The 24,740-nt window shown below is 48.3% G+C and overlaps 1 protein-coding gene across 1 annotated transcript in view; it reads right to left on the bottom strand.

Annotated features, from left to right (window-relative positions):
* Positions 1 to 24,436, bottom strand: part of LOC130317332 (zinc finger protein 420-like) — a 45,307-nt gene extending 20,871 nt beyond the window's left edge. Inside the window, exons 1-7 of the mRNA XM_056552841.1 lie at positions 24,139 to 24,436; positions 23,220 to 23,399; positions 23,003 to 23,132; positions 18,701 to 18,798; positions 12,704 to 12,815; positions 4,481 to 5,465; positions 4,315 to 4,375 (exon numbers count right to left, since the gene is read on the bottom strand). Of these exons, the coding sequence (XP_056408816.1) occupies positions 4,315 to 4,375; positions 4,481 to 5,465; positions 12,704 to 12,815; positions 18,701 to 18,798; positions 23,003 to 23,132; positions 23,220 to 23,399; positions 24,139 to 24,204 (1,632 nt within the window). The 5' untranslated portion in view covers positions 24,205 to 24,436. The remainder of the gene's footprint in view (positions 1 to 4,314; positions 4,376 to 4,480; positions 5,466 to 12,703; positions 12,816 to 18,700; positions 18,799 to 23,002; positions 23,133 to 23,219; positions 23,400 to 24,138) is intronic.
* Between the last annotated feature and the right edge of the window lie 304 nt (positions 24,437 to 24,740).

Below are 24,740 nucleotides of genomic sequence, written 5' to 3'. Positions count from 1 at the left end.
ACACGGCTCCGCACCGTACACTGTATACACACACGGCTCCGCACCGTACACTGTATACACACACGGCTCCGCACCGTACACTGTATACACACACGGCTCCGCACCGTACACTGTATACACACACGGCTCCGCACCGTACACTGTATACACACACGGCTCCGCACCGTACACTGTATACACACACGGCTCCGCACCGTACACTGTATACACACACGGCTCCGCACCGTACACTGTATACACACACGGCTCCGCACCGTACACTGTATACACACACGGCTCCGCACCGTACACTGTATACACACACGGCTCCGCACCGTACACTGTATACACACACGGCTCCGCACCGTACACTGTATACACACACGGCTCCGCACCGTACACTGTATACACACACGGCTCCGCACCGTACACTGTATATACACACACGGCTCCGCACCGTACACTGTATATACACACACGGCTCCGCACCGTACACTGTATACACACACGGCTCCGCACCGTACACTGTATACACACACGGCTCCGCACCGTACACTGTATACACACACGGCTCCGCACCGTACACTGTATACACACACGGCTCCGCACCGTACACTGTATACACACACGGCTCCGCACCGTACACTGTATACACACACGGCTCCGCACCGTACACTGTATACACACACGGCTCCGCACCGTACACTGTATACACACACGGCTCCGCACCGTACACTGTATACACACACGGCTCCGCACCGTACACTGTATATACACACACGGCTCCGCACCGTACACTGTATACACACACGGCTCCGCACCGTACACTGTATACACACACGGCTCCGCACCGTACACTGTATATACACACGCTGCTCCGCACCGTACACTGTATACACACGCGGCTCCGCACCGTACACTGTATACACACGCGGCTCCGCACCGTACACTGTATACACACGCGGCTCCGCACCGTACACTGTATACACACGCGGCTCCGCACCGTACACTGTATACACACGCGGCTCCGCACCGTACACTGTATACACACGCGGCTCCGCACCGTACACTGTATACACACGCGGCTCCGCACCGTACACTGTATACACACGCGGCTCCGCACCGTACACTGTATACACACGCGGCTCCGCACCGTACACTGTATACACACGCGGCTCCGCACCGTACACTGTATACACACGCGGCTCCGCACCGTACACTGTATACACACGCGGCTCCGCACCGTACACTGTATACACACGCGGCTCCGCACCGTACACTGTATACACACGCGGCTCCGCACCGTACACTGTATACACACGCGGCTCCGCACCGTACACTGTATACACACGCGGCTCCGCACCGTACACTGTATACACACGCGGCTCCGCACCGTACACTGTACACACACGCGGCTCCGCACCGTACACTGTACACACACGCGGCTCCGCACCGTACACTGTACACACACGCGGCTCCGCACCGTACACTGTACACACACGCGGCTCCGCACCGTACACTGTACACACACGCGGCTCCGCACCGTACACTGTACACACACGCGGCTCCGCACCGTACACTGTACACACACGCGGCTCCGCACCGTACACTGTACACACACGCGGCTCCGCACCGTACACTGAACACACACGCGGCTCCGCACCGTACACTGTACACACACGCGGCTCCGCACCGTACACACACGCGGCTCCGCACCGTACACACACGCGGCTCCGCACCGTACACTGTACACACACGCGGCTCCGCACCGTACACTGTACACACACGCGGCTCCGCACCGTACACTGTACACACACGCGGCTCCGCACCGTACACTGTACACACACGCGGCTCCGCACCGTACACTGTACACACACGCGGCTCCGCACCGTACACTGTACACACACGCGGCTCCGCACCGTACACTGTACACACACACGCGGCTCCGCACCGTACACTGTACACACACACGCGGCTCCGCACCGTACACTGTACACACACACGCGGCTCCGCACCGTACACTGTACACACACACGCGGCTCCGCACCGTACACACACACGCGGCTCCGCACCGTACACACACACGCGGCTCCGCACCGTACACTGTACACACACACGCGGCTCCGCACCGTACACTGTACACACACACGCGGCTCCGCACCGTACACTGTACACACACACGCGGCTCCGCACCGTACACTGTACACACACACGCGGCTCCGCACCGTACACTGTACACACACACGCGGCTCCGCACCGTACACTGTACACACACACGCGGCTCCGCACCGTACACTGTACACACACACGCGGCTCCGCACCGTACACTGTACACACACACGCGGCTCCGCACCGTACACTGTACACACACACGCGGCTCCGCACCGTACACTGTACACACACACGCGGCTCCGCACCGTACACTGTACACACACACGCGGCTCCGCACCGTACACTGTACACACACACGCGGCTCCGCACCGTACACTGTACACACACACGCGGCTCCGCACCGTACACTGTACACACACACGCGGCTCCGCACCGTACACTGTACACACACACGCGGCTCCACACTGTATACACACGCGGCTCCGCACCGTACACTGTATACACACGCGGCTCCGCACCGTACACTGTATACACACGCGGCTCCGCACCGTACACTGTATACACACGCGGCTCCGCACCGTACACAGTATACACACGCGGCTCTGCACCGTACACTGTATACACACGCGGCTCCGCACCGTACACTGTATACACACGCGGCTCCGCACCGTACACTGTATATACACACACGGCTCCGCACCGTACACTGTATACACACGCGGCTCCGCACCGTACACTGTATACACACGCGGCTGCCCACCGTACACTGTATATAAACACACACAGCTCCGCACTGCACACCGTATACACACACGGCTATGCACTGTATACACACACGGCTACGCACCGCCCTGGTGACAGTGTAGGCTCTGCCCTGGTTACAGTGTAGGCTCCGCCCTGGTGACAGTGTAGGCTCCGCCCTGGTGACAGTGTAGGCTCCGCCCTGGTGACTCTGTAGGCTCCGCCCTTGTGCTGGTGTTAGCTCTGCCCTGGTGACAGTGTAGGCGCCGCCCTGGTGACTGTAGGCTCCGCCCTTGTGACAGTGTAGGCTCCGCCCTTGTGATGGTGTTAGCTCTGCCCTGGTGACAGTGTAGGCTCCGCCCTTGTGATGTTGTTAGCTCTGCCCTGGTGACAGTGTAGGCGCCGCCCTGGTGACTGTTTAGGCTCCGCCCTTGTGACTGTGTAGGCTCCGCCCTGGTGACGGTTTATATTGTATGGTATACACTGCTTCTATTACAGGGTTATACCTTTATATGCTGATTATTTGTGGGCTCCGTTTTTGGTTTTAAATAAACAAACTTAATGAAATAAATTTCAAAATATGAAATAATTTACACATACAGTAAAGTCTGTACAGTACATGATATCACCGCTGGAAAACAGAAAGGAAACTGTAAAAAAAGAAAAAAAAAGTTCTGTTCCTCAAAGGGTTAATCATAGACAATGCCTCATATACAGTGAAAGATCAATGTAAACTGCAACCAAACTGAAGAAATCCTGATCTGGAGAGACGACTCCGGTTATGTAAGACATTGGGAACAACCTTCATCTCCTAACAGATTTAAGACATTGGGAACAACCTTCATCTCCTAACAGAGGTAAGACATCGGGAACAACCTTCATCTCCTGACAGATGTGAGACATTGGGAACAACCTTCATCTCCTGACAGAGGTAAGACATTGGGAACAACCTTCATCTCCTAACAGAGGTAAGACATCGGGAACAACCTTCATCTCCTGACAGATGTAAGACATCGGGAACAACCTTCATCTCCTAACAGAGGTAAGACATCGGGAACAACCTTCATCTCCTAACAGAGGTAAGACATTGGGAACAACCTTCATCTCCTAACAGAGGTAAGACATTGGGAACAACCTTCATCTCCTAACAGAGGTAAGACATCGGGAACAACCTTCATCTCCTAACAGAGGTAAGACATTGGGAACAACCTTCATCTCCTAACAGAGGTAAGACATCGGGAACAACCTTCCTCTCCTAACAGATCTAAGACATTGGGAACAACCTTAGTCTCCTAACAGAGGTAAGACATCGGGAACAACCTTCCTCTCCTAACAGAGGTAAGACATTGGGAACAACCTTAGTCTCCTAACAGAGGTAAGACATTGGGAACAACCTTCATCTCCTAACAGAGGTAAGACATTGGGAACAACCTTAGTCTCCTAACAGAGGTAAGACATCGGGAACAACCTTCGTCTCCTAACAGATGTAAGACATCGGGAACAACCTTCATCTCCTGACAGGATCTCTGACCAGAACTGATATCTGGGTAAGACATTTACTACATACCAAATGAAACATTGAAGCATCTGTGTGAATGAACAACAAATTATTTTCTGGGGAAAAAGAAGTTTCCAACAATCCTAGCACAAAAATAGCTTCTTTCCTGCATGAAGTTTCTGATGTTCACAAAAAAACGATTGATAGGCGTAAGATTTCTCACATTCTTTACATGAAAAAGGCCTCTCGCCTCTGTGAATTCTCTGATGTGCAACAAGACGTACTTTAATGCTAAAACATTTTCCACACTCTGAACATGAATACGGTCTCTCCCCTGTGTGGATTCTCTGATGAACTGTAAGATCTGATTTCTGAGTGAAACGTTTCCCACATTCCAAACATGAAAACGGCTTCTCCCCCGTGTGAATTCTATAATGTTTGACAAGGTAAGGTTTTTGTGTAAAAGATTTTCCACATTCCTGACATGAAAATGGCTTCACCCCTGTGTGAATCTTATGATGCTCAACCAGACTGTTTTTTTTAATGAAACGTTTCCCACATTCAGAACAGGAAAATGGCTTCTCTCCTGTGTGAATTTTTTGATGTAGTATTAGCTTTGATTTCTGGATAAAACTTCTCCCACATTCGGAACATGAAAACAGCTTCTCTCCTGTGTGGATTTTCTGATGGAGCACTAGAGTTGATTTGCTAGTGAAACATTTCCCACATTCGGAACATGAATGTGGCTTTTCCCCTTTGTGAATTTTCTTATGTTGATTTAGATTTGAATTCTTGGTGAAACGTTTCCCACATTGAGAACATGAAAATGGCTTCTCCCCCATGTGGATCTTCTGATGTTGTACTAGATTTGATTTCTTGGTAAAACATTTCCCACACACTGAACATGAAAATGGCTTCTCTACTATATGAATTTTCTGAAGTTCAGTAGATACTGACTTCTTGGTAGAACATTTCCTACATTCTGAACATTGAAGCTGGATCTCTTCCATGTGAGCTTTTTGATCTAATTTGTGCGTAAACCATTTCCCACATCCTGAACAGAGACTCTGATTTTCTCTTGGATAATCATGTGACGCATTGTTCCGGTCTCCTCCAAAGCCTTTGCCGTGGCCATCTAGAGAAAAAGCGGAAAAAAAAGTTTTCCTTACATTTTCCACATAAAATATCCGGTGCATTTTGTAACGTAGAAGACAAAGGTGCACGTAATAAACTAATATTAGTATTTTACATATAAACCATGAGGGGCATTTACTAATCTTTTACTATGTCGTCTGGTTTTTACCCTGTTTTTTTCTACTTCATTTTTGACTGTGCGACAAATTTACTAAATTGTTGCACGGCGTTAATAAATTTGGCGCACATAGGCAAAAGTGGGAAATTTACTTCATGTAGTAGAAAAAATAGTCTGTTCCTTTCCCTGCTGTCTGAATAGGTTTGGCTGCTGGTTTCCTTCTGGATCTTTTCTTTTTGAGTTTTTTTATAGCTTTTTCCCCACATCTAAATAATTCAATAACTAAATTGTAGTCATGGCTCAGAATAGTGGTAAACGGCGTTTAGGGTGTGTGTGTGTTTATTACATTTTTTTTAACACAGTTTTTTCTCCCTAAATGTACTTACTCTTTTTTTTGTTTGTTTTGTTACTTCTTCTACAGATCCATGTATCCTGTGGACTCCTTCGGATTCGGTGGACTACTTCGACGACCAGCGTTTTTCTTTGCTTTATGTTAATAAAATGGTTAACGAGGGCTTGTGGGGGAGTGTTTTTTGGTAATAAATTTTTTTTTAAACTTTTTTTTTTTATTACTTTACTGGATAGGCTTAGTAGTGGAAGCTGTCTTACAGACAGAGTTCATTACTAAGCCAGGCTTAGCGTTAGCCACAAAAACAGCTAGCGCTAACCCCCAATTATTACCCTGGTACCCAACGCCACAGGAGTGCCGGGAAGAGCCAGTACCAACAGGCCCGGAGCATCAAAAATGGCGCTCCTGGGCCTAGGCGGTAACAGGCTGGCGTTATTTAGGCTGGGGAGGGCCAGTAACAATGGTCCTCGCCCACCCTGGTAACGTCAGGCTGTTACTGTTTGGTTGGTATTTGGCTGAGAATAAAAATAGGGGGGACCCTATGTGTTTTTTTTTTTTTAATTTTTAATTATTTATAAAAAAAAAAAAATGCATAGGGTCCCCCCTATTTTTATTCTCAGCCAAATAACAACCGAACAGTAACAGCCTGACATTACCAGGGTGGGCGAGGACATTGTTACTGGCCCTCCCCAGCCTAAATAACGCCAGCCTGTTACCGCCTAGGCCCAGGAGCGCCATTTTTGACGCTCCAGGCCTGTTGGTACCGTCTCTTCCCGGCACCCCTGTGGCGTTGGGTACCTGGGTAATAATTGGGGGTTAGCGCAAGCTGTTTTTGTGGCTAACGCTAAGCCCAGCTTAGTAATGGACTCCGTCTATAAGACAGCATCCACTACTAAGCCTGTCAAGTAAAGTAAGGAAAAAACACAAGAGGTTTTAAAAAAATTTATTACAAAAAACACTCCCCCACAAGCCCTCGTTAACCATTTTAGTAAAATCTAACAAAGAAAAACGCTGGTCATCGAAGTAGTCCACCGAATCCGAAGGAGTTCACAGGATACACGGATCTGAAATGAGAAGAAAAAATAAATAAAAATGGGTTAGTACATTTATTATCACCTGCTCACACATCTCCCGCCCCGCATGACTACAACTGCCAGCATGCCCTTACAGTAAGGACATGCTGGGAGTTGTAGTTGTGTGGTGCAGGAGATGTGTGGGCAAGTGACAAGCTTGTCCCCTGCCCCCAGCTGCAGGACTACAACTCCCAGCATGCCCTTACAGTAAGGTGGGGCGGAGGCCGGGCACAGTGTTTCCCAACCTGGGAGTTGTAGTTTTGCAACATCTGGAGGCACCCTGGTTGGGAAACACTGTTTTAGGCCAGTGTTTGCCAACCAGGGTGCCTCCAGATGTTGCAAAACTACAACTCCCAGCATGCCTGGACAGCGAAAGGCTGTCCAGGCATTCTGGGAGTTGTAGTCTTGCAACATCTGGAGGCACCCTGGTTGGGAAGCTTGGGCAACATACCGGCTTCCGTAGGATCCAGCGCCGCACGACGATCTCCGTCACCGATCGTCGCTGGAGCCTCAGAAGGGTAAGTGAACGTCTTCGCCGGTCCCCTTCAGCTGTTTAGTTTTGCAACAGCTGGAGGACTACAGTATACAGACCACAAACCAGTGGTCTGCAAACTGTGGCCCTCCAGCTGTTGCAAAACTACAACACCCAGCAATGCCCTGACAGCCAGCGAAGTCATGGCCACGCCCCCTTGTGACATCACACCACACCCCCTCCATTCATGTCTATGGGAGGGGGCATGTCTGCAAAGCCGACACGCCCCCTCCCATAGACATGAATGTAGGGGGCGTGGCGTGACACCACGAGGGGGCGTGGTCATGACAGCACAACCACTGCCGCAGGAACCTATGTCTAGCAGCGGAGTACTGACCGCTCTTGTCTCCTTATATTACTGACTACAGACCGCTCTTGTCTCCTTATATTACTGACTACAGACCGCTCTTGTCTCCTTATATTACTGACTACTGACCGCTCTTGTCTCCTTATATTACTGACTACTGACCGCTCTTGTCTCCCTATATTACTGACTACTGACCGCTCTTGTCTCCTTATATTGCTGACTACTGACCGCTCTTGTCTCCTTATATTGCTGACTACAGACCGCTCTTGTCTCCTTATATTGCTGACTACTGACCGCTCGTCTCCTTATATTGCTGACTACTGACCGCTCTTGTCTCCTTATATTGCTGACTACTGACCGCTCTTGTCTCCTTATATTGCTGACTACTGACCGCTCTTTTCTCCTTATATTGCTGACTACTGACCGCTCTTGTCTCCTTATATTGCTGACTACTGACCGCTCTTGTCTCCTTATATTGCTGACTACTGACCGCTCTTGTCTCCTTATATTGCTGACTACTGACCGCTCTTGTCTCCTTATATTGCTGACTACTGACCGCTCTTGTCTCCTTATATTGCTGACTACTGACCGCTCTTGTCTCCCTATATTGCTGACTACTGACCGCTCTTGTCTCCTTATATTGCTGACTACTGACCGCTCTTGTCTCCTTATATTGCTGACTACTGACCGCTCTTGTCTCCTTATATTACTGACTACTGACCGCTCTTGTCTCCTTATATTGCTGACTACTGACCGCTCTTGTCTCCTTATATTGCTGACTACTGACCGCTCTTGTCTCCTTATATTACTGACTACAGACCGCTCTTGTCTCCTTATATTGCTGACTACTGACCGCTCTTTTCTCCTTATATTGCTGACTACTGACCGCTCTTGTCTCCTTATATTGCTGACTACTGACCGCTCTTGTCTCCTTATATTGCTGACTACTGACCGCTCTTGTCTCCTTATATTGCTGACTACTGACCGCTCTTGTCTCCTTATATTGCTGACTACTGACCGCTCTTGTCTCCTTATATTGCTGACTACTGACCGCTCGTCTCCTTATATTGCTGACTACTGACTGCTCGTCTCCTTATATTGCAGACTACAGACCGCTCTTGTCTCCTCATATTGCTGACTACTGACTGCTCTTGTCTCCTTATATTGCTGACTACTGACCGTTCTTGTCTCCTTATATTGCTGACTACTGACCGCTCTTGTCTCCTTATATTGCTGACTACTGACCGCTCTTGTCTCCTTATATTGCTGACTACAGACCGCTCTCGTCTCCTTATATTGCTGACTACTTATCGCTCTTGTCTCCCTATATTGCTGACTACAGACCGCTCGTCTCCCTATATTGCTGACTACAGACCGCTCCTGTCTCCTTATATTGCTGACTACTGACCGCTCTTGTCTCCTTATATTGCTGACTACTGACCGCTCTTGTCTCCTTATATTGCTGACTAATGACCGCTCTTGTCTCCTTATATTGCTGACTACAGACCGCTCTTGTCTCCCTATATTGCTGACTACTGACCGCTTTTGTCTCCTTATATTGCTGACTACTGACCGCTCTTGTCTCCTTATATTGCTGACTACTGACCGATCTTGTTTCCTTATATTGCTGACTACTGACCGCTCGTCTCTCCTTATATTGCTGACTACTGACCGCTCTTGTCTCCTTATATTGCTGACTACTGACCGCTCTTGTCTCCTTATATTGCTGACTACTGACCGCTCTTGTCTCCTTATATTGCTGACTACTGACTGCTCGTCTCTACTCATATTGCTGACTACTGACTGCTCTTGTCTTTTCTCATTGCTGACTACTGACCGCTCTTGTCTCCTTATATTGCTGATTACAGACTGCTCTTGTCTCCTTATATTGCTGATTACTGACCGCTCTTGTCTCCTTATATTGCTGACTACAGACCGCTCGTCTCCTTATATTGCTGACTACTGACCGCTCTTGTCTCCTTATATTGCTGACTACAGACCGCTCTTGTCTCCTTATATTGCTGACTACTGACCGCTCTTGTCTCCTTATATTGCTGACTACTGACCGCTCTTGTCTCCCTATATTGCTGACTACTGACCGCTCTTGTCTCCTTATATTGCTGACTACTGACCGCTCCTGTCTCCTTATATTGCTGACTACTGACCGCTCTTGTCTCCTTGTATTGCTGACTACTGACCGCTCTTGTCTCCTTGTATTACTGACTACTGACCGCTCTTGTCTCCTTATATTGCTGACTACTGACCGCTCTTGTCTTCTTATATTACTGACTACTGACCGCTCTTGTCTCCTTATATTACTGACTACTGACCGCTCTTGTCTCCTTATATTGCTGACTACTGACCGCTCTTGTCTCCTTATATTACTGACTACAGACCGCTCTTGTCTCCTTGTATTGCTGACTACTGACCGCTCTTGTCTCCTTATATTGCTGACTACAGACCGCTCTTGTCTCCTTATATTGCTAACTACTGACCGCTCTTGTCTCCTTATATTGCTGACTACTGACCGCTCTTGTCTCCTTATATTGCTGACTACTGACCGCTCTTGTCTCCTTATATTGCTGACTACTGACCGCTCTTGTCTCCTTATATTGCTGACTACTGACCGCTCGTCTCCTTATATTGCTGACTACTGACTGCTCGTCTCCTTATATTGCAGACTACAGACCGCTCTTGTCTCCTCATATTGCTGACTACTGACTGCTCTTGTCTCCTTATATTGCTGACTACTGACCGTTCTTGTCTCCTTATATTGCTGACTACTGACCGCTCTTGTCTCCTTATATTGCTGACTACTGACCGCTCTTGTCTCCTTATATTGCTGACTACAGACCGCTCTCGTCTCCTTATATTGCTGACTACTTATCGCTCTTGTCTCCCTATATTGCTGACTACAGACCGCTCGTCTCCCTATATTGCTGACTACAGACCGCTCCTGTCTCCTTATATTGCTGACTACTGACCGCTCTTGTCTCCTTATATTGCTGACTACTGACCGCTCTTGTCTCCTTATATTGCTGACTAATGACCGCTCTTGTCTCCTTATATTGCTGACTACAGACCGCTCTTGTCTCCCTATATTGCTGACTACTGACCGCTTTTGTCTCCTTATATTGCTGACTACTGACCGCTCTTGTCTCCTTATATTGCTGACTACTGACCGATCTTGTTTCCTTATATTGCTGACTACTGACCGCTCGTCTCTCCTTATATTGCTGACTACTGACCGCTCTTGTCTCCTTATATTGCTGACTACTGACCGCTCTTGTCTCCTTATATTGCTGACTACTGACCGCTCTTGTCTCCTTATATTGTTGACTACTGACTGCTCGTCTCTACTCATATTGCTGACTACTGACTGCTCTTGTCTTTTCTCATTGCTGACTACTGACCGCTCTTGTCTCCTTATATTGCTGATTACAGACTGCTCTTGTCTCCTTATATTGCTGATTACTGACCGCTCTTGTCTCCTTATATTGCTGACTACAGACCGCTCGTCTCCTTATATTGCTGACTACTGACCGCTCTTGTCTCCTTATATTGCTGACTACAGACCGCTCTTGTCTCCTTATATTGCTGACTACTGACCGCTCTTGTCTCCTTATATTGCTGACTACTGACCGCTCTTGTCTCCCTATATTGCTGACTACTGACCGCTCTTGTCTCCTTATATTGCTGACTACTGACCGCTCCTGTCTCCTTATATTGCTGACTACTGACCGCTCTTGTCTCCTTGTATTGCTGACTACTGACCGCTCTTGTCTCCTTGTATTACTGACTACTGACCGCTCTTGTCTCCTTATATTGCTGACTACTGACCGCTCTTGTCTTCTTATATTACTGACTACTGACCGCTCTTGTCTCCTTATATTACTGACTACTGACCGCTCTTGTCTCCTTATATTGCTGACTACTGACCGCTCTTGTCTCCTTATATTACTGACTACAGACCGCTCTTGTCTCCTTGTATTGCTGACTACTGACCGCTCTTGTCTCCTTATATTGCTGACTACAGACCGCTCTTGTCTCCTTATATTGCTAACTACTGACCGCTCTTGTCTCCTTATATTGCTGACTACTGACCGCTCTTGTATCCTTGTATTGCTGACTACTGACCGCTCTTGTCTCCTTATATTGCTGACTACTGACCGCTCTTGTCTCCTTATATTACTGACTACTGACCGCTCTTGTCTCCTTATATTGCTGACTACTGACCGCTCTTGTATCCTTGTATTGCTGACTACTGACCGCTCTTGTCTCCTTATATTGCTGACTACTGACCGTTCTTGTCTTTTCTCATTGCTGAATACTGACCGCTCTTGCCTTTTCTCATGGCTGACTACTGACCGCTCGTCTCCTTATATTGCTGACTACTGACCGCTCTTGTCTCTACTCATATTGCTGACTACTGACCACTCTTGTCTCTACTCATATTGCTGACTACTGACCGCTCTTGTCTTTTCTCATTGCTGACTACTGACCGCTCTTGCCTTTTCTCATGGCTGACTACTGACCTCTCTTGTCTTTTCTCATGGCTGACTACTGACCGCTCTTGTCTTTTCTCATGGCTGACTACTGACCGTTCTTGTCTTTTCTCATTGCTGACTACTGACCGCTCTTGCCTTTTCTCATGGCTGACTACTGACTGCTCTTGTCTTTTCTCATGGCTGACTACTGACCGCTTTTGTCTTTTCTCATTGCTGACACCTTTGAACCGTCCTCTGCTTAGACCTGACCATGGTTTCTTGTACGCTGCCTGTATACAGTGTTGTAACTGGACTCTGATCTTGTCTTCAGAACATTATAGTTTCCTCCGGGTACTTCCTTTCTATTACTCACTTGGACTAATATCAGTAGGAATGTCCTCTTCCTTACACGCCCGATCCCTCCTCACATCCATTTCTTCTTCTTCCTGAACAACTTTGATTTTCAGGTCTGGGAGATTTTCATCCTGATCCAAAATATGAACCAAATAATAAACTATAATAATTCAGATTTAGGGAAACAAGAAAATAATGACACAAATCGTCCATGATGGCCCCGACCACGAGGTTATGCTCCTCCCACCGGGTAGTTGCAGGAAGTGGACACTGAGAAGGGCCCCTCCCCCAACACCTTCACAGAGACTTTAGGAAGCTGAGGGGCCCTAAAGAAGTCTTATAAACATCCCTTTTCTATATCATATGAACAATTTATTGCTACAACTCCATTTGCCATTTGAAGCCTCTAAATGCAGGAGCGGTGCGGGGACGTCTCAGACTCTCTCCCCCCAGGACTCCGCTGACTGCAGAACATCCAAGGACAGACACAGCTGAACTAGGGGAGGACCGGGTGGCGACGGTGTTGGTAATGTAGTGTCCTGACAGCCGCCCCTGGTCCTCCTCTAGTCCTGCTGTATGTGACCCCAGATGTTATGCAGTGAGCGGAGGATCAGTGCGGAGCTATATACCCGGCATCTCATATATCCTGTCAGATCTGTGTGTATATACTATGGGGAGACACAGACACAGCCGTACTGGGGCTGAGTGTATAATAGTGACAGAGCAGTGAGGACGGCTGACGTGTGCCCCTGCTATATACTATGGGGAGACACAGCCGTACTGGAGCTGAGTGTATAACAGTGACAGAGCAGGGAGGACGGCTGACGTGTGCCCCTGCTATATACTATGGGGAGACACAGACACAGCCGTACTGGGGCTGAGTGTATAATAGTGACAGAGCAGTGAGGATGGCTGACGTGTGCCCCTGCTATATACTATGGGGAGACACAGACACAGCCGTACTGGGGCTGAGTGTATAACAGTGACAGAGCAGTGAGGACAGCTGACGTGTGCCCCTGCTATATACTATGGGGAGACACAGCCGTACTGGAGCTGAGTGTATAACAGTGACAGAGCAGTGAGGACAGCTGACGTGTGCCCCTGCTATATACTATGGGGAGACACAGACACAGCCGTACTGGGGCTGAGTGTATAATAGTGACAGAGCAGTGAGGACGGCTGACGTGTGCCCCTGCTATATACTATGGGGAGACACAGACACTGCCGTACTGGGGCTGAGTGTATAATAGTGACAGAGCAGTGAGGACGGCTGACGTGTGCCCCTGCTATATACTATGGGGAGACACAGACACAGCCGTACTGGGGCTGAGTGTATAATAGTGACAGAGCAGTGAGGTCGGCTGACGTGTGCCCCTGCTATATACTATGGGGAGACACAGACACAGCCGTACTGGGGGCTGAGTGTATAATAGTGACAGAGCAGTGAGGACGGCTGACGTGTGCCCCTGCTATATACTATGGGGAGACACAGACACAGCCGTACTGGGGGCTGAGTGTATAATAGTGACAGAGCAGTGAGGACAGCTGACGTGTGCCCCTGCTATATACTATGGGGAGACACAGACACTGCCGTACTGGGGCTGAGTGTATAATAGTGACAGAGCAGTGAGGACGGCTGACGTGTGCCCCTGCTATATATTATGGGGAGACACAGACACAGCCGTACTGGGGCTGAGTGTATAATAGTGACAGAGCAGTGAGGACGGCTGACGTATGCCCCTGCTATATACTATGGGGAGACACAGACACAGCCGTACTGGGGCTGAGTGTATAATAGTGACAGAGCAGTGAGGACAGCTGATGTGTGCCCCTGCTATATACTATGGGGAGACACAGACACAGCCGTACTGGGGGCTGAGTGTATAATAGTGGCAGAGCAGTGAGGACAGCTGACGTGTGCCCCTGCTATATACTATGGGGAGACACAGACACTGCCGTACTGGGGCTGAGTGTATAATAGTGACAGAGCAGTGAGGACGGCTGACGTGTGCCCCTGCTATATATTATGGGGAGACACAGACACAGCCGTACTGGGGGCTGAGTGTATAATAGTGACAGAGCAGTGAGGACGGCTGACGTGTGCCCCTGCTATATACTACGGGGAGACACAGCCGTACTGGGGCTGAGTGTATAATAGTGACAGAGCAGTGAGGACGGCTGACGTGTGCCCCTGCTATATACTATGGAGAGACACAGACACAGCCGTACTGGGGCTGAGTGTATAATAGTGACAGAGCAGTGAGGACAGCTGACGTGTGCCCCTGCTATATACTATGGGGAAACACAGATACAGCCGTACTGGGGCTGAGTGTATAATAGCGACAGAGCAGTGAGGACGGCTGACTTGTGCCCCTGCTATATACTATGGGGAGACACAGACACAGCCGTACTGGGGTTGAGTGTATAATAGTGACAGAGCAGTGAGGATGGCTGACATGTGCCCCTGCTATATACTATGGGGAGACACAGCTGTACTGGGGGCTGAGTGTATAATAGCAGCAGAGCAGTGAGGACGGCTGACGTGTGCCCCTGCTATATACTATGGGGAGACACAGACATAGCCGTACTGGGGCTGAGTGTATAATAGTGACAGAGTGGTGAGGACGGCTGACGTGTGCCCCTGCTATATACTATGGAGAGACACAGACACAGCTGTACTGGGGGCTGAGTGTATAATAGTGACAGAGCAGTGAGGACGGCTGACGTGTGCCCCTGCTATATACTATGGAGAGACACAGACACAGCTGTACTGGGGCTGAGTGTATAATAGTGACAGAGTGGTGAGGACAGCTGACGTGTGCCCCTGCTATATACTATGGGGAGACACAGACACTGCCGTACTGGGGGCTGAGTGTATAATAGTGACAGAGCAGTGAGGACGGCTGACGTGTGCCCCTGCTATATATTATGGGGAGACACAGACACAGCCGTACTGGGGGCTGAGTGTATAATAGTGACAGAGCAGTGAGGACGGCTGACGTGTGCCCCTGCTATATACTATGGAGAGACACAGACACAGCTGTACTGGGGCTGAGTGTATAATAGTGACAGAGTGGTGAGGACGGCTGACGTGTGCCCCTGCTATATACTACGGGGAGACACAGACACAGCCGTACTGGGGCTGAGTGTATAATAGTGACAGAGCAGTGAGGACAGCTGACGTGGGCCCCTGCTATATACTATGGGGAGATACAGGTACCTCTCCATCTACCTGATCATCCTGTAGGACATTGTCCTCTCCATCTACCTGATCATCCTGTAGGACATTGTCATCTCTACCTGATCATCCTGTAGGACATTGTCCTCTCCATCTACCTGATCATCCTGTAGGACATTGTCCTCTCTACCTGATCATCCTGTAGGACATTGTCCTCTCCATCTACCTGATCATCCTGCAGGACATTGTCCTCTCTACCTGATCATCCTGTAGGACATTGTCCTCTCCATCTACCTGATCATCCTGTAGGACATTGTCCTCTCCATCTACCTGATCATCCTGTAGGACATTGTCCTCTCCATCTACCTGATCATCCTGTAGGACATTGTCCTCTCCATCTACCTGATCATCCTGTAGGACATTGTCCTCTCTACCTGATCATCCTGTAGGACATTGTCCTCTCCATCTACCTGATCATCCTGTAGGACATTGTCCTCTCCATCTACCTGATCATCCTGTAGGACATTGTCCTCTCCATCTACCTGATCATCCTGTAGGACATTGTCCTCTCCATCTACCTGATCATCCTGTAGGACATTGTCCTCTCCATCTACCTGATCATCCTGTAGGACATTGTCCTCTCTACCTGATCATCCTGTAGGACATTGTCCTCTCTACCTGATCATCCTGTAGGACATTGTCCTCTCCATCTACCTGATCATCCTGTAGGACATTGTCCTCTCCATCTACCTGATCATCCTGTAGGACATTGTCCTCTCTACCTGATCATCCTGTAGGACATTGTCCTCTCTACCTGATCATCCTGTAGGACATTGTCCTCTCCATCTACCTGATCATCCTGTAGGACATTGTCCTCTCCATCTACCTGATCATCCTGTAGGACATTGTCCTCTCCATCTACCTGATCATCCTGTAGGACATTGTCCTCTCTACCTGATCATCCTGTAGGACATTGTCCTCTCCATCTACCTGATCATCCTGTAGGACATTGTCCTCTCTACCTGATCATCCTGTAGGACATTGTCCTCTCCATCTACCTGATCATCCTGTAGGACATTGTCCTCTCCATCTACCTGATCATCCTGTAGGACATTGTCCTCTCCATCTACCTGATCATCCTGTAGGACATTGTCCTCTCTACCTGATCATCCTGTAGGACATTGTCCTCTCCATCTACCTGATCATCCTGTAGGACATTGTCCTCTCCATCTACCTGATCATCCTGTAGGACATTGTCCTCTCCATCTACCTGATCATCCTGTAGGACATTGTCCTCTCCATCTACCTGATCATCCTGTAGGACATTGTCCTCTCCATCTACCTGATCATCCTGTAGGACATTGTCCTCTCCATCTACCTGATCATCCTGTAGGACATTGTCCTCTCTACCTGATCATCCTGTAGGACATTGTCCTCTCTACCTGATCATCCTGTAGGACATTGTCCTCTCCATCTACCTGATCATCCTGTAGGACATTGTCCTCTCCATCTACCTGATCATCCTGTAGGACATTGTCCTCTCTACCTGATCATCCTGTAGGACATTGTCCTCTCCATCTACCTGATCATCCTGTAGGACATTGTCCTCTCCATCTACCTGATCATCCTGTAGGACATTGTCCTCTCCATCTACCTGATCATCCTGTAGGACATTGTCCTCTCTACCTGATCATCCTGTAGGACATTGTCCTCTCCATCTACCTGATCATCCTGTAGGACATTGTCCTCTCCATCTACCTGATCATCCTGTAGGACATTGTCCTCTCCATCTACCTGATCATCCTGTAGGACATTGTCCTCTCCATCTACCTGATCATCCTGTAGGACATTGTCCTCTCCATCTACCTGATCATCCTATAGGACATTGTCCTCTCCATCTACCTGATCATCCTGTGGGACATTGTCATCTCCATCTACCTGATCATCCTGTAGGACATTGTCATCTCCATCTACCTGATCATCCTGTAGGACATTGTCCTCTCTACCTGATCATCCTGTAGGACATTGTCCTCTCTACCTGATCATCCTGTAGGACATTGTCCTCTCCATCTACCTGATCATCCTGTAGGACATTGTCCTCTCCATCTACCTGATCATCCTGTAGGACATTGTCCTCTCCATCTACCTGATCATCCTGTAGGACATTGTCCTCTCCATCTACCTGATCATCCTGTAGGACATTGTCCTCTCCATCTACCTGATCATCCTGTAGGACATTGTCCTCTCCATCTACCTGATCATCCTGTAGGACATTGTCCTCTCTACCTGATCATCCTGTAGGACATTGTCCTCTCCATCTACCTGATCATCCTGTAGGACATTGTCCTCTCCATCTACCTGATCATCCTGTAGGACATTGTCCTCTCTGCCTGATCATCCTGTAGGACATTGTCCTCTCCATCTACCTGATCATCCTGTAGGACATTGTCCTCTCCATCTACCTGATCATCCTGTAGGACATTGTCCTCTCTACCTGATCATCCTGTAGGACATTGTCCTCTCCATCTACCTGATCATCCTGTAGGACATTGTCCTCTCCATCTACCTGATCATCCTGTAGGAAATTGTCCTCTCCATCTACCTGATCATCCTGTAGGACATTGTCCTCTCTACCTGATCATCCTGTAGGACATTGTCCTCTCCATCTACCTGATCATCCTGTAGGACATTGTCCTCTCCATCTACCTGATCATCCTGTAGGACATTGTCCTCTCCATCTACCTGATCATCCTGTAGGACATTGTCCTCTCTACCTGATCATCCTGTAGGACATTGTCCTCTCTACCTGATCATCCTGTAGGACATTGTCCTCTCTACCTGATCATCCTGTAGGACATTGTCATCTCCTCTCGGACAGTTCTGGGAATCCAGAGGAGCAGGACATCTCTCTGGTGGTTTCCTCTTCCTGGATCCATCTGTAGGAGACACACAGTGACTGAATACATTGTGTAGATGATCAGATGATGGGGGATCTAGGGGGCCCAATACTGCTCTCTCCTTTACCATCAATGAGAGTCTCCTCTTACCCAGTGGTGATGTTTGGGGCCAGTGGTCTATAATAAATATATCTTACCCAGTGGTGATGTTGGGGGCCGGTGGTCTATAATAAATATATCTTACCCGGTGGTGATGTTGGGGGCCGGTGGTCTATAATAAATATATCTTACCCAGTGGTGATGTTGGGGTCCGGTGGTCTATAATAAATATATCTTACCCGGTGGTGATGTTGGGGGCCGGTGGTCTATAATAAATATATCTTACCCGGTGGTGTTGTTGGGGGCCGGTGGTCTATAATAAATATATCTTACCCAGTGGTGATGTTGGGGGCCGGTGGTCTATAATAAATATATCTTACCCAGTGGTGATGTTGGGGGCCGGTGGTCTATAATAAATATATCTTACCCAGTGGAGATGTTGGGGGCCGGTGGTCTATAATAAATATATCTTACCCAGTGGTGATGTTCGGGGCCGGTGGTCTATAATAAATATATCTTACCCAGTGGTGATGTTCGGGGCCGGTGGTGTATAATAAATATATCTTACCCGGTGGTGATGTTCGGGGCCGGTTGTCTATAATAAATATATCTTACCCGGTGGTGATGTTGGGGGCCGGTGGTCTATAATAAATATATCTTACCCGGTGGTGATGTTGGGGGCCGGTGGTCTATAATAAATATATCTTACCCGGTGGTGATGTTGGGGGCCGGTGGTCTATAATAAATATATCTTACCCAGTGGTGATGTTGGGGGCCGGTGGTCTATAATAAATATATCTTACCCGGTGGTGATGTTGGGGGCCGGTGATCTATAATAAATATATATCTTACCCAGTGTTGATGTTCGGGGCCGGTGGTCTATAATAAATATATCTTACCCAGTGTTGATGTTCGGGGCCGGTGGTCTATAATAAATATATCTTACCCGGTGGTGATGTTCGGGGCCGGTGGTCTATAATAAATATATCTTACCCAGTGGTGGTGTTCGGGGCCGGTGGTCTATAATAAATATATCTTACCCGGTGGTGATGTTGGGGGCCGGTGGTCTATAATAAATATATCTTACCCAGTGGTGATGTTGGGGGCCGGTGGTCTATAATAAATATATCTTACCCAGTGGTGATGTTCGGGGCCGGTGGTCTATAATAAATATATCTTACCCGGTGGTGATGTTGGGGGCCGGTGGTCTATAATAAATATATCTTACCCAGTGGTGATGTTGGGGGCCGGTGGTCTATAATAAATATATCTTACCCAGTGGTGATGTTCGGGGCCGGTGGTCTATAATAAATATATCTTACCCAGTGGTGATGTTCGGGGCCGGTGGTCTATAATAAATATATCTTACCCAGTGGTGATGTTCGGGGCCGGTGGTCTATAATAAATATATCTTACCCAGTGGTGATGTTCGGGGCCGGTGGTCTATAATAAATATATCTTACCCAGTGGTGATGTTCGGGGCCCGTGGTCTATAATAAATATATCTTACCCGGTGGTGATGTTGGGGGCCGGTGGTCTATAATAAATATATCTTACCCGGTGGTGATGTTCGGGGCCGGTGGTCTATAATAAATATATCTTACCCGGTGGTGATGTTCGGGGCCGGTGGTCTATAATAAATATATCTTACCCAGTGGTGATGTTCGGGGCCCGTGGTCTATAATAAATATATCTTACCCAGTGGTGATGTTCGGGGCCGGTGGTCTATAATAAATATATCTTACCCAGTGGTGATGTTCGGGGCCCGTGGTCTATAATAAATATATCTTACCCGGTGGTGATGTTGGGGGCCGGTGGTCTATAATAAATATATCTTACCCAGTGGTGATGTTCGGGGCCGGTGGTCTATAATAAATATATCTTACCCGGTGGTGATGTTGGGGGCCGGTGGTCTATAATAAATATATCTTACCCGGTGGTGATGTTCGGGGTCGGTGGTCTATAATAAATATATCTTACCCGGTGGTGATGTTCGGGGCCGGTGGTCTATAATAAATATATCTTACCCGGTGGTGATGTTCGGGGCCGGTGGTCTATAATAAATATATCTTACCCAGTGGTGATGTTCGGGGCCGGTGGTCTATAATAAATATATCTTACCCAGTGGTGATGTTCGGGGCCCGTGGTCTATAATAAATATATCTTACCCAGTGGTGATGTTCGGGGCCGGTGGTCTATAATAAATATATCTTACCCAGTGGTGATGTTCGGGGCCCGTGGTCTATAATAAATATATCTTACCCAGTGGTGATGTTGGGGGCCGGTGGTCTATAATAAATATATATTACCCAGTGGTGATGTTCGGGGCCGGTGGTCTATAATAAATATATCTTACCCGGTGGTGATGTTGGGGGCCGGTGGTCTATAATAAATATATCTTACCCAGTGGTGATGTTGGCGGCCGGTGGTCTATAATAAATATATCTTACCCAGTGGTGATGTTCGGGGCCGGTGGTCTATAATAAATATATCTTACCCGGTGGTGATGTTGGGGGCCGGTGATCTATAATAAATATATATCTTACCCAGTGGTGATGTTCGGGGTCGGTGGTCTATAATAAATATATCTTACCCAGTGGTGATGTTCGGGGCCGGTGGTCTATAATAAATATATCTTACCCGGTGGTGATGTTCGGGGCCGGTGGTCTATAATAAATATATCTTACCCGGTGGTGATGTTCGGGGCCGGTGGTCTATAATAAATATATCTTACCCGGTGGTGATGTTCGGGGCCGGTGGTCTATAATAAATATATCTTACCCAGTGGTGATGTTCGGGGCCGGTGATCTATAATAAATATATCTTACCCGGTGGTGATGTTCGGGGTTGGTGGTCTATAATAAATATATCTTACCCAGTGGTGATGTTCGGGGCCGGTGGTCTATAATAAATATATCTTACCCAGTGGTGATGTTGGGGGCCGGTGGTCTATAATAAATATATCTTACCCAGTGGTGATGTTGGGGGCCGGTGGTCTATAATAAATATATCTTACCCAGTGGTGATGTTGGGGGCCGGTGGTGTATAATAAATATATCTTACCCAGTGGTGATGTTCGGGGCCGGTGGTCTATAATAAATATATCTTACCCGGTGGTGATGTTCGGGGCCGTTGGTCTATAATAAATATATCTTACCCGGTGGTGATGTTCGGGGCCGGTGGTCTATAATAAATATATCTTACCCGGTGGTGATGTTGGGGGCCGGTGGTCTATAATAAATATATCTTACCCGGTGGTGATGTTCGGGGCCGGTGGTCTATAATAAATATATCTTACCCGGTGGTGATGTGCGGGGCCGGTGGTCTATAATAAATATATCTTACCCGGTGGTGATGTTCGGGGCCGGTGGTCTATAATAAATATATCTTACCCGGTGGTGATGTGAGGGGCCGGTGGTGTATAATAAATATATCTTACCCGGTGGTGATGTTCGGGGCAGGTGGTCTATAATAAATATATCTTACCCAGTGGTGATGTTGGGGGCCGGTGGTGTATAATAAATATATCTTACCCGGTGGTGATGTTCGGGGCCGGTGGTCTATAATAAATATATCTTACCCGGTGGTGATGTTCGGGGCCGGTGGTCTATAATAAATATATCTTACCCGGTGGTGATGTTCGGGGCCGGTGGTCTATAATAAATATATCTTACCCAGTGGTGATGTTCGGGGCCGGTGGTCTATAATAAATATATCTTACCCGGTGGTGATGTTCGGGGCCGGTGGTCTATAATAAATATATCTTACCCAGTGGTGATGTTCGGGGCCGGTGGTCTATAATAAATATATCTTACCCGGTGGTGATGTTCGGGGCCGGTGGTCTATAATAAATATATCTTACCCAGTGGTGATGTTGGGGGCCGGTAGTCTATAATAAATATATCTTACCTGGTGGTGATGTTCGGGGCCGGTGGTCTATAATAAATATATCTTACCCAGTGGTGATGTTCGGGGCCGGTGGTCTATAATAAATATATCTTACCCGGTGGTGATGTTGGGGGCCGGTGGTCTATAATAAATATATCTTACCCAGTGGTGATGTTCGGGGCCGGTGGTCTATAATAAATATATCTTACCCAGTGGTGATGTTCGGGGCCGGTGGTCAATAATAAATATATCTTACCCGGTGGTGATGTTCGGGGCCGGTGGTCCTCCATCATGACTATGTCCTGGTACAGATCCTTGTGTCCTTCTATATACTCCCACTCCTCCATGGAGAAATAGACAGTGACATCCTGACACCTTATAGGAACCTGACACACACAATGATCCAGTCATCATCCAGACCCATCATCCCTTGTGTTCCTGTATAATGTCCCAGCATTCCCAGCAGCGCTCACCTCTCCAGTCAGCAGCTCCATCATCTTGTGGGTGAGTTCTAGGATCTTCTGCTCATTGTTCCTCTCAGGTATCAGTGAGGGAGGTGGAGGCTCCGTGATGGGGCCCCGGGCCCTGCTCCATCCTCCTGACCTGCTGGGGGCCACACACTCTCCAGATGTCTTCTTCACTACTGTGTAATCCTGAGTATGGAGAGACCCCGATAAATATCCCTATATACAGACCCCTCACCTCTCCGGTCATGTCCTGTATTATCCCTAGAGATAAGAGGTCATGTGACCATTTCCCACAATCCCTCACCTCTCCGGTCATGTCCTGTATTATCCCTAGAGATAAGAGGTCATGTGACCATTTCCCACAATCCCTCACCTCTCCGGTCATGTCTTGTATTATCCCTAGAGATAAGAGGTCATGTGACCATTTCCCACAATCCCTCACCTCTCCGGTCATGTCCTGTATTATCCCTAGAGATAAGAGGTCATGTGACCATTTCCCACAATCCCTCACCTCTCCGGTCATGTCCTGTATTATCCCTAGAGATAAGAGGTCATGTGACCATTTCCCACAATCCCTCACCTCTCCGGTCATGTCCTGTATTATCCCTAGAGATAAGAGGTCATGTGACCATTTCCCACAATCCCTCACCTCTCCGGTCATGTCCTGTATTATCCCTAGAGATAAGAGGTCATGTGACCATTTCCCACAATCCCTCACCTCTCCGGTCATGTCCTGTATTATCCCTAGAGATAAGAGGTCATGTGACCATTTCCCACAATCCCTCACCTCTCCGGTCATGTCCTGTATTATCCCTAGAGATAAGAGGTCATGTGACCATTTCCCACAATCCCTCACCTCTCCGGTCATGTCCTGTATTATCCCTAGAGATAAGAGGTCATGTGACCATTTCCCACAATCCCTCACCTCTCCGGTCAGCAGGTAGATGATCTCCAGGCTGAGCTCTAGGATCCTCTCGGTGGTCGGTGACATTCCTCTATAGATCCTATATATACGGCGCTGGAGTTTTCCTTCTCTTCAGGATATATTCGGGGGGCGTCCTGTCCCCTCTATAAAGCCCCTGTGTGCATTGTGTACAGGTGTATAAAGAACTACAAGTCCCACAATAACCAGGAGCAAGATGTTACATCCTGGAGGCTGAAGGACCTGTGATGATGTCATGGCCATGTGACCGCTCATGTGTGTGGGAGGAGTCAGGCTGGGCCATGTGACTGCTCATGTGTGTGGGAGGAGTCAGGCTGGGCCATGTGACCGCTCATGTGTGTGGGAGGAGTCAGGCTGGGCCATATGACCGCTCATGTGTGTGGGAGGGGTCAGGCTGGGCCATGTGACCGCTCATGTGTGTGGGAGGAGTCAGGCTGGGTCATGTGATCGCTCCTTCCAGGAATCCAGACAATACAGCTCCGCACTGTACACTGTATATACACACGGCTCCGCACTGTACACTGTATACACACACAGCTCCGCACCGTACACTGTATACACACACAGCTCCGCACCGTACACTG

The sequence above is a fragment of the Hyla sarda genome, unplaced genomic scaffold (assembly GCF_029499605.1).
Source record: "Hyla sarda isolate aHylSar1 unplaced genomic scaffold, aHylSar1.hap1 scaffold_199, whole genome shotgun sequence".
In the NCBI taxonomy this organism is placed as follows: domain Eukaryota; kingdom Metazoa; phylum Chordata; class Amphibia; order Anura; family Hylidae; genus Hyla; species Hyla sarda.
This window is presented reverse-complemented; position numbering and strand designations above follow the sequence as displayed.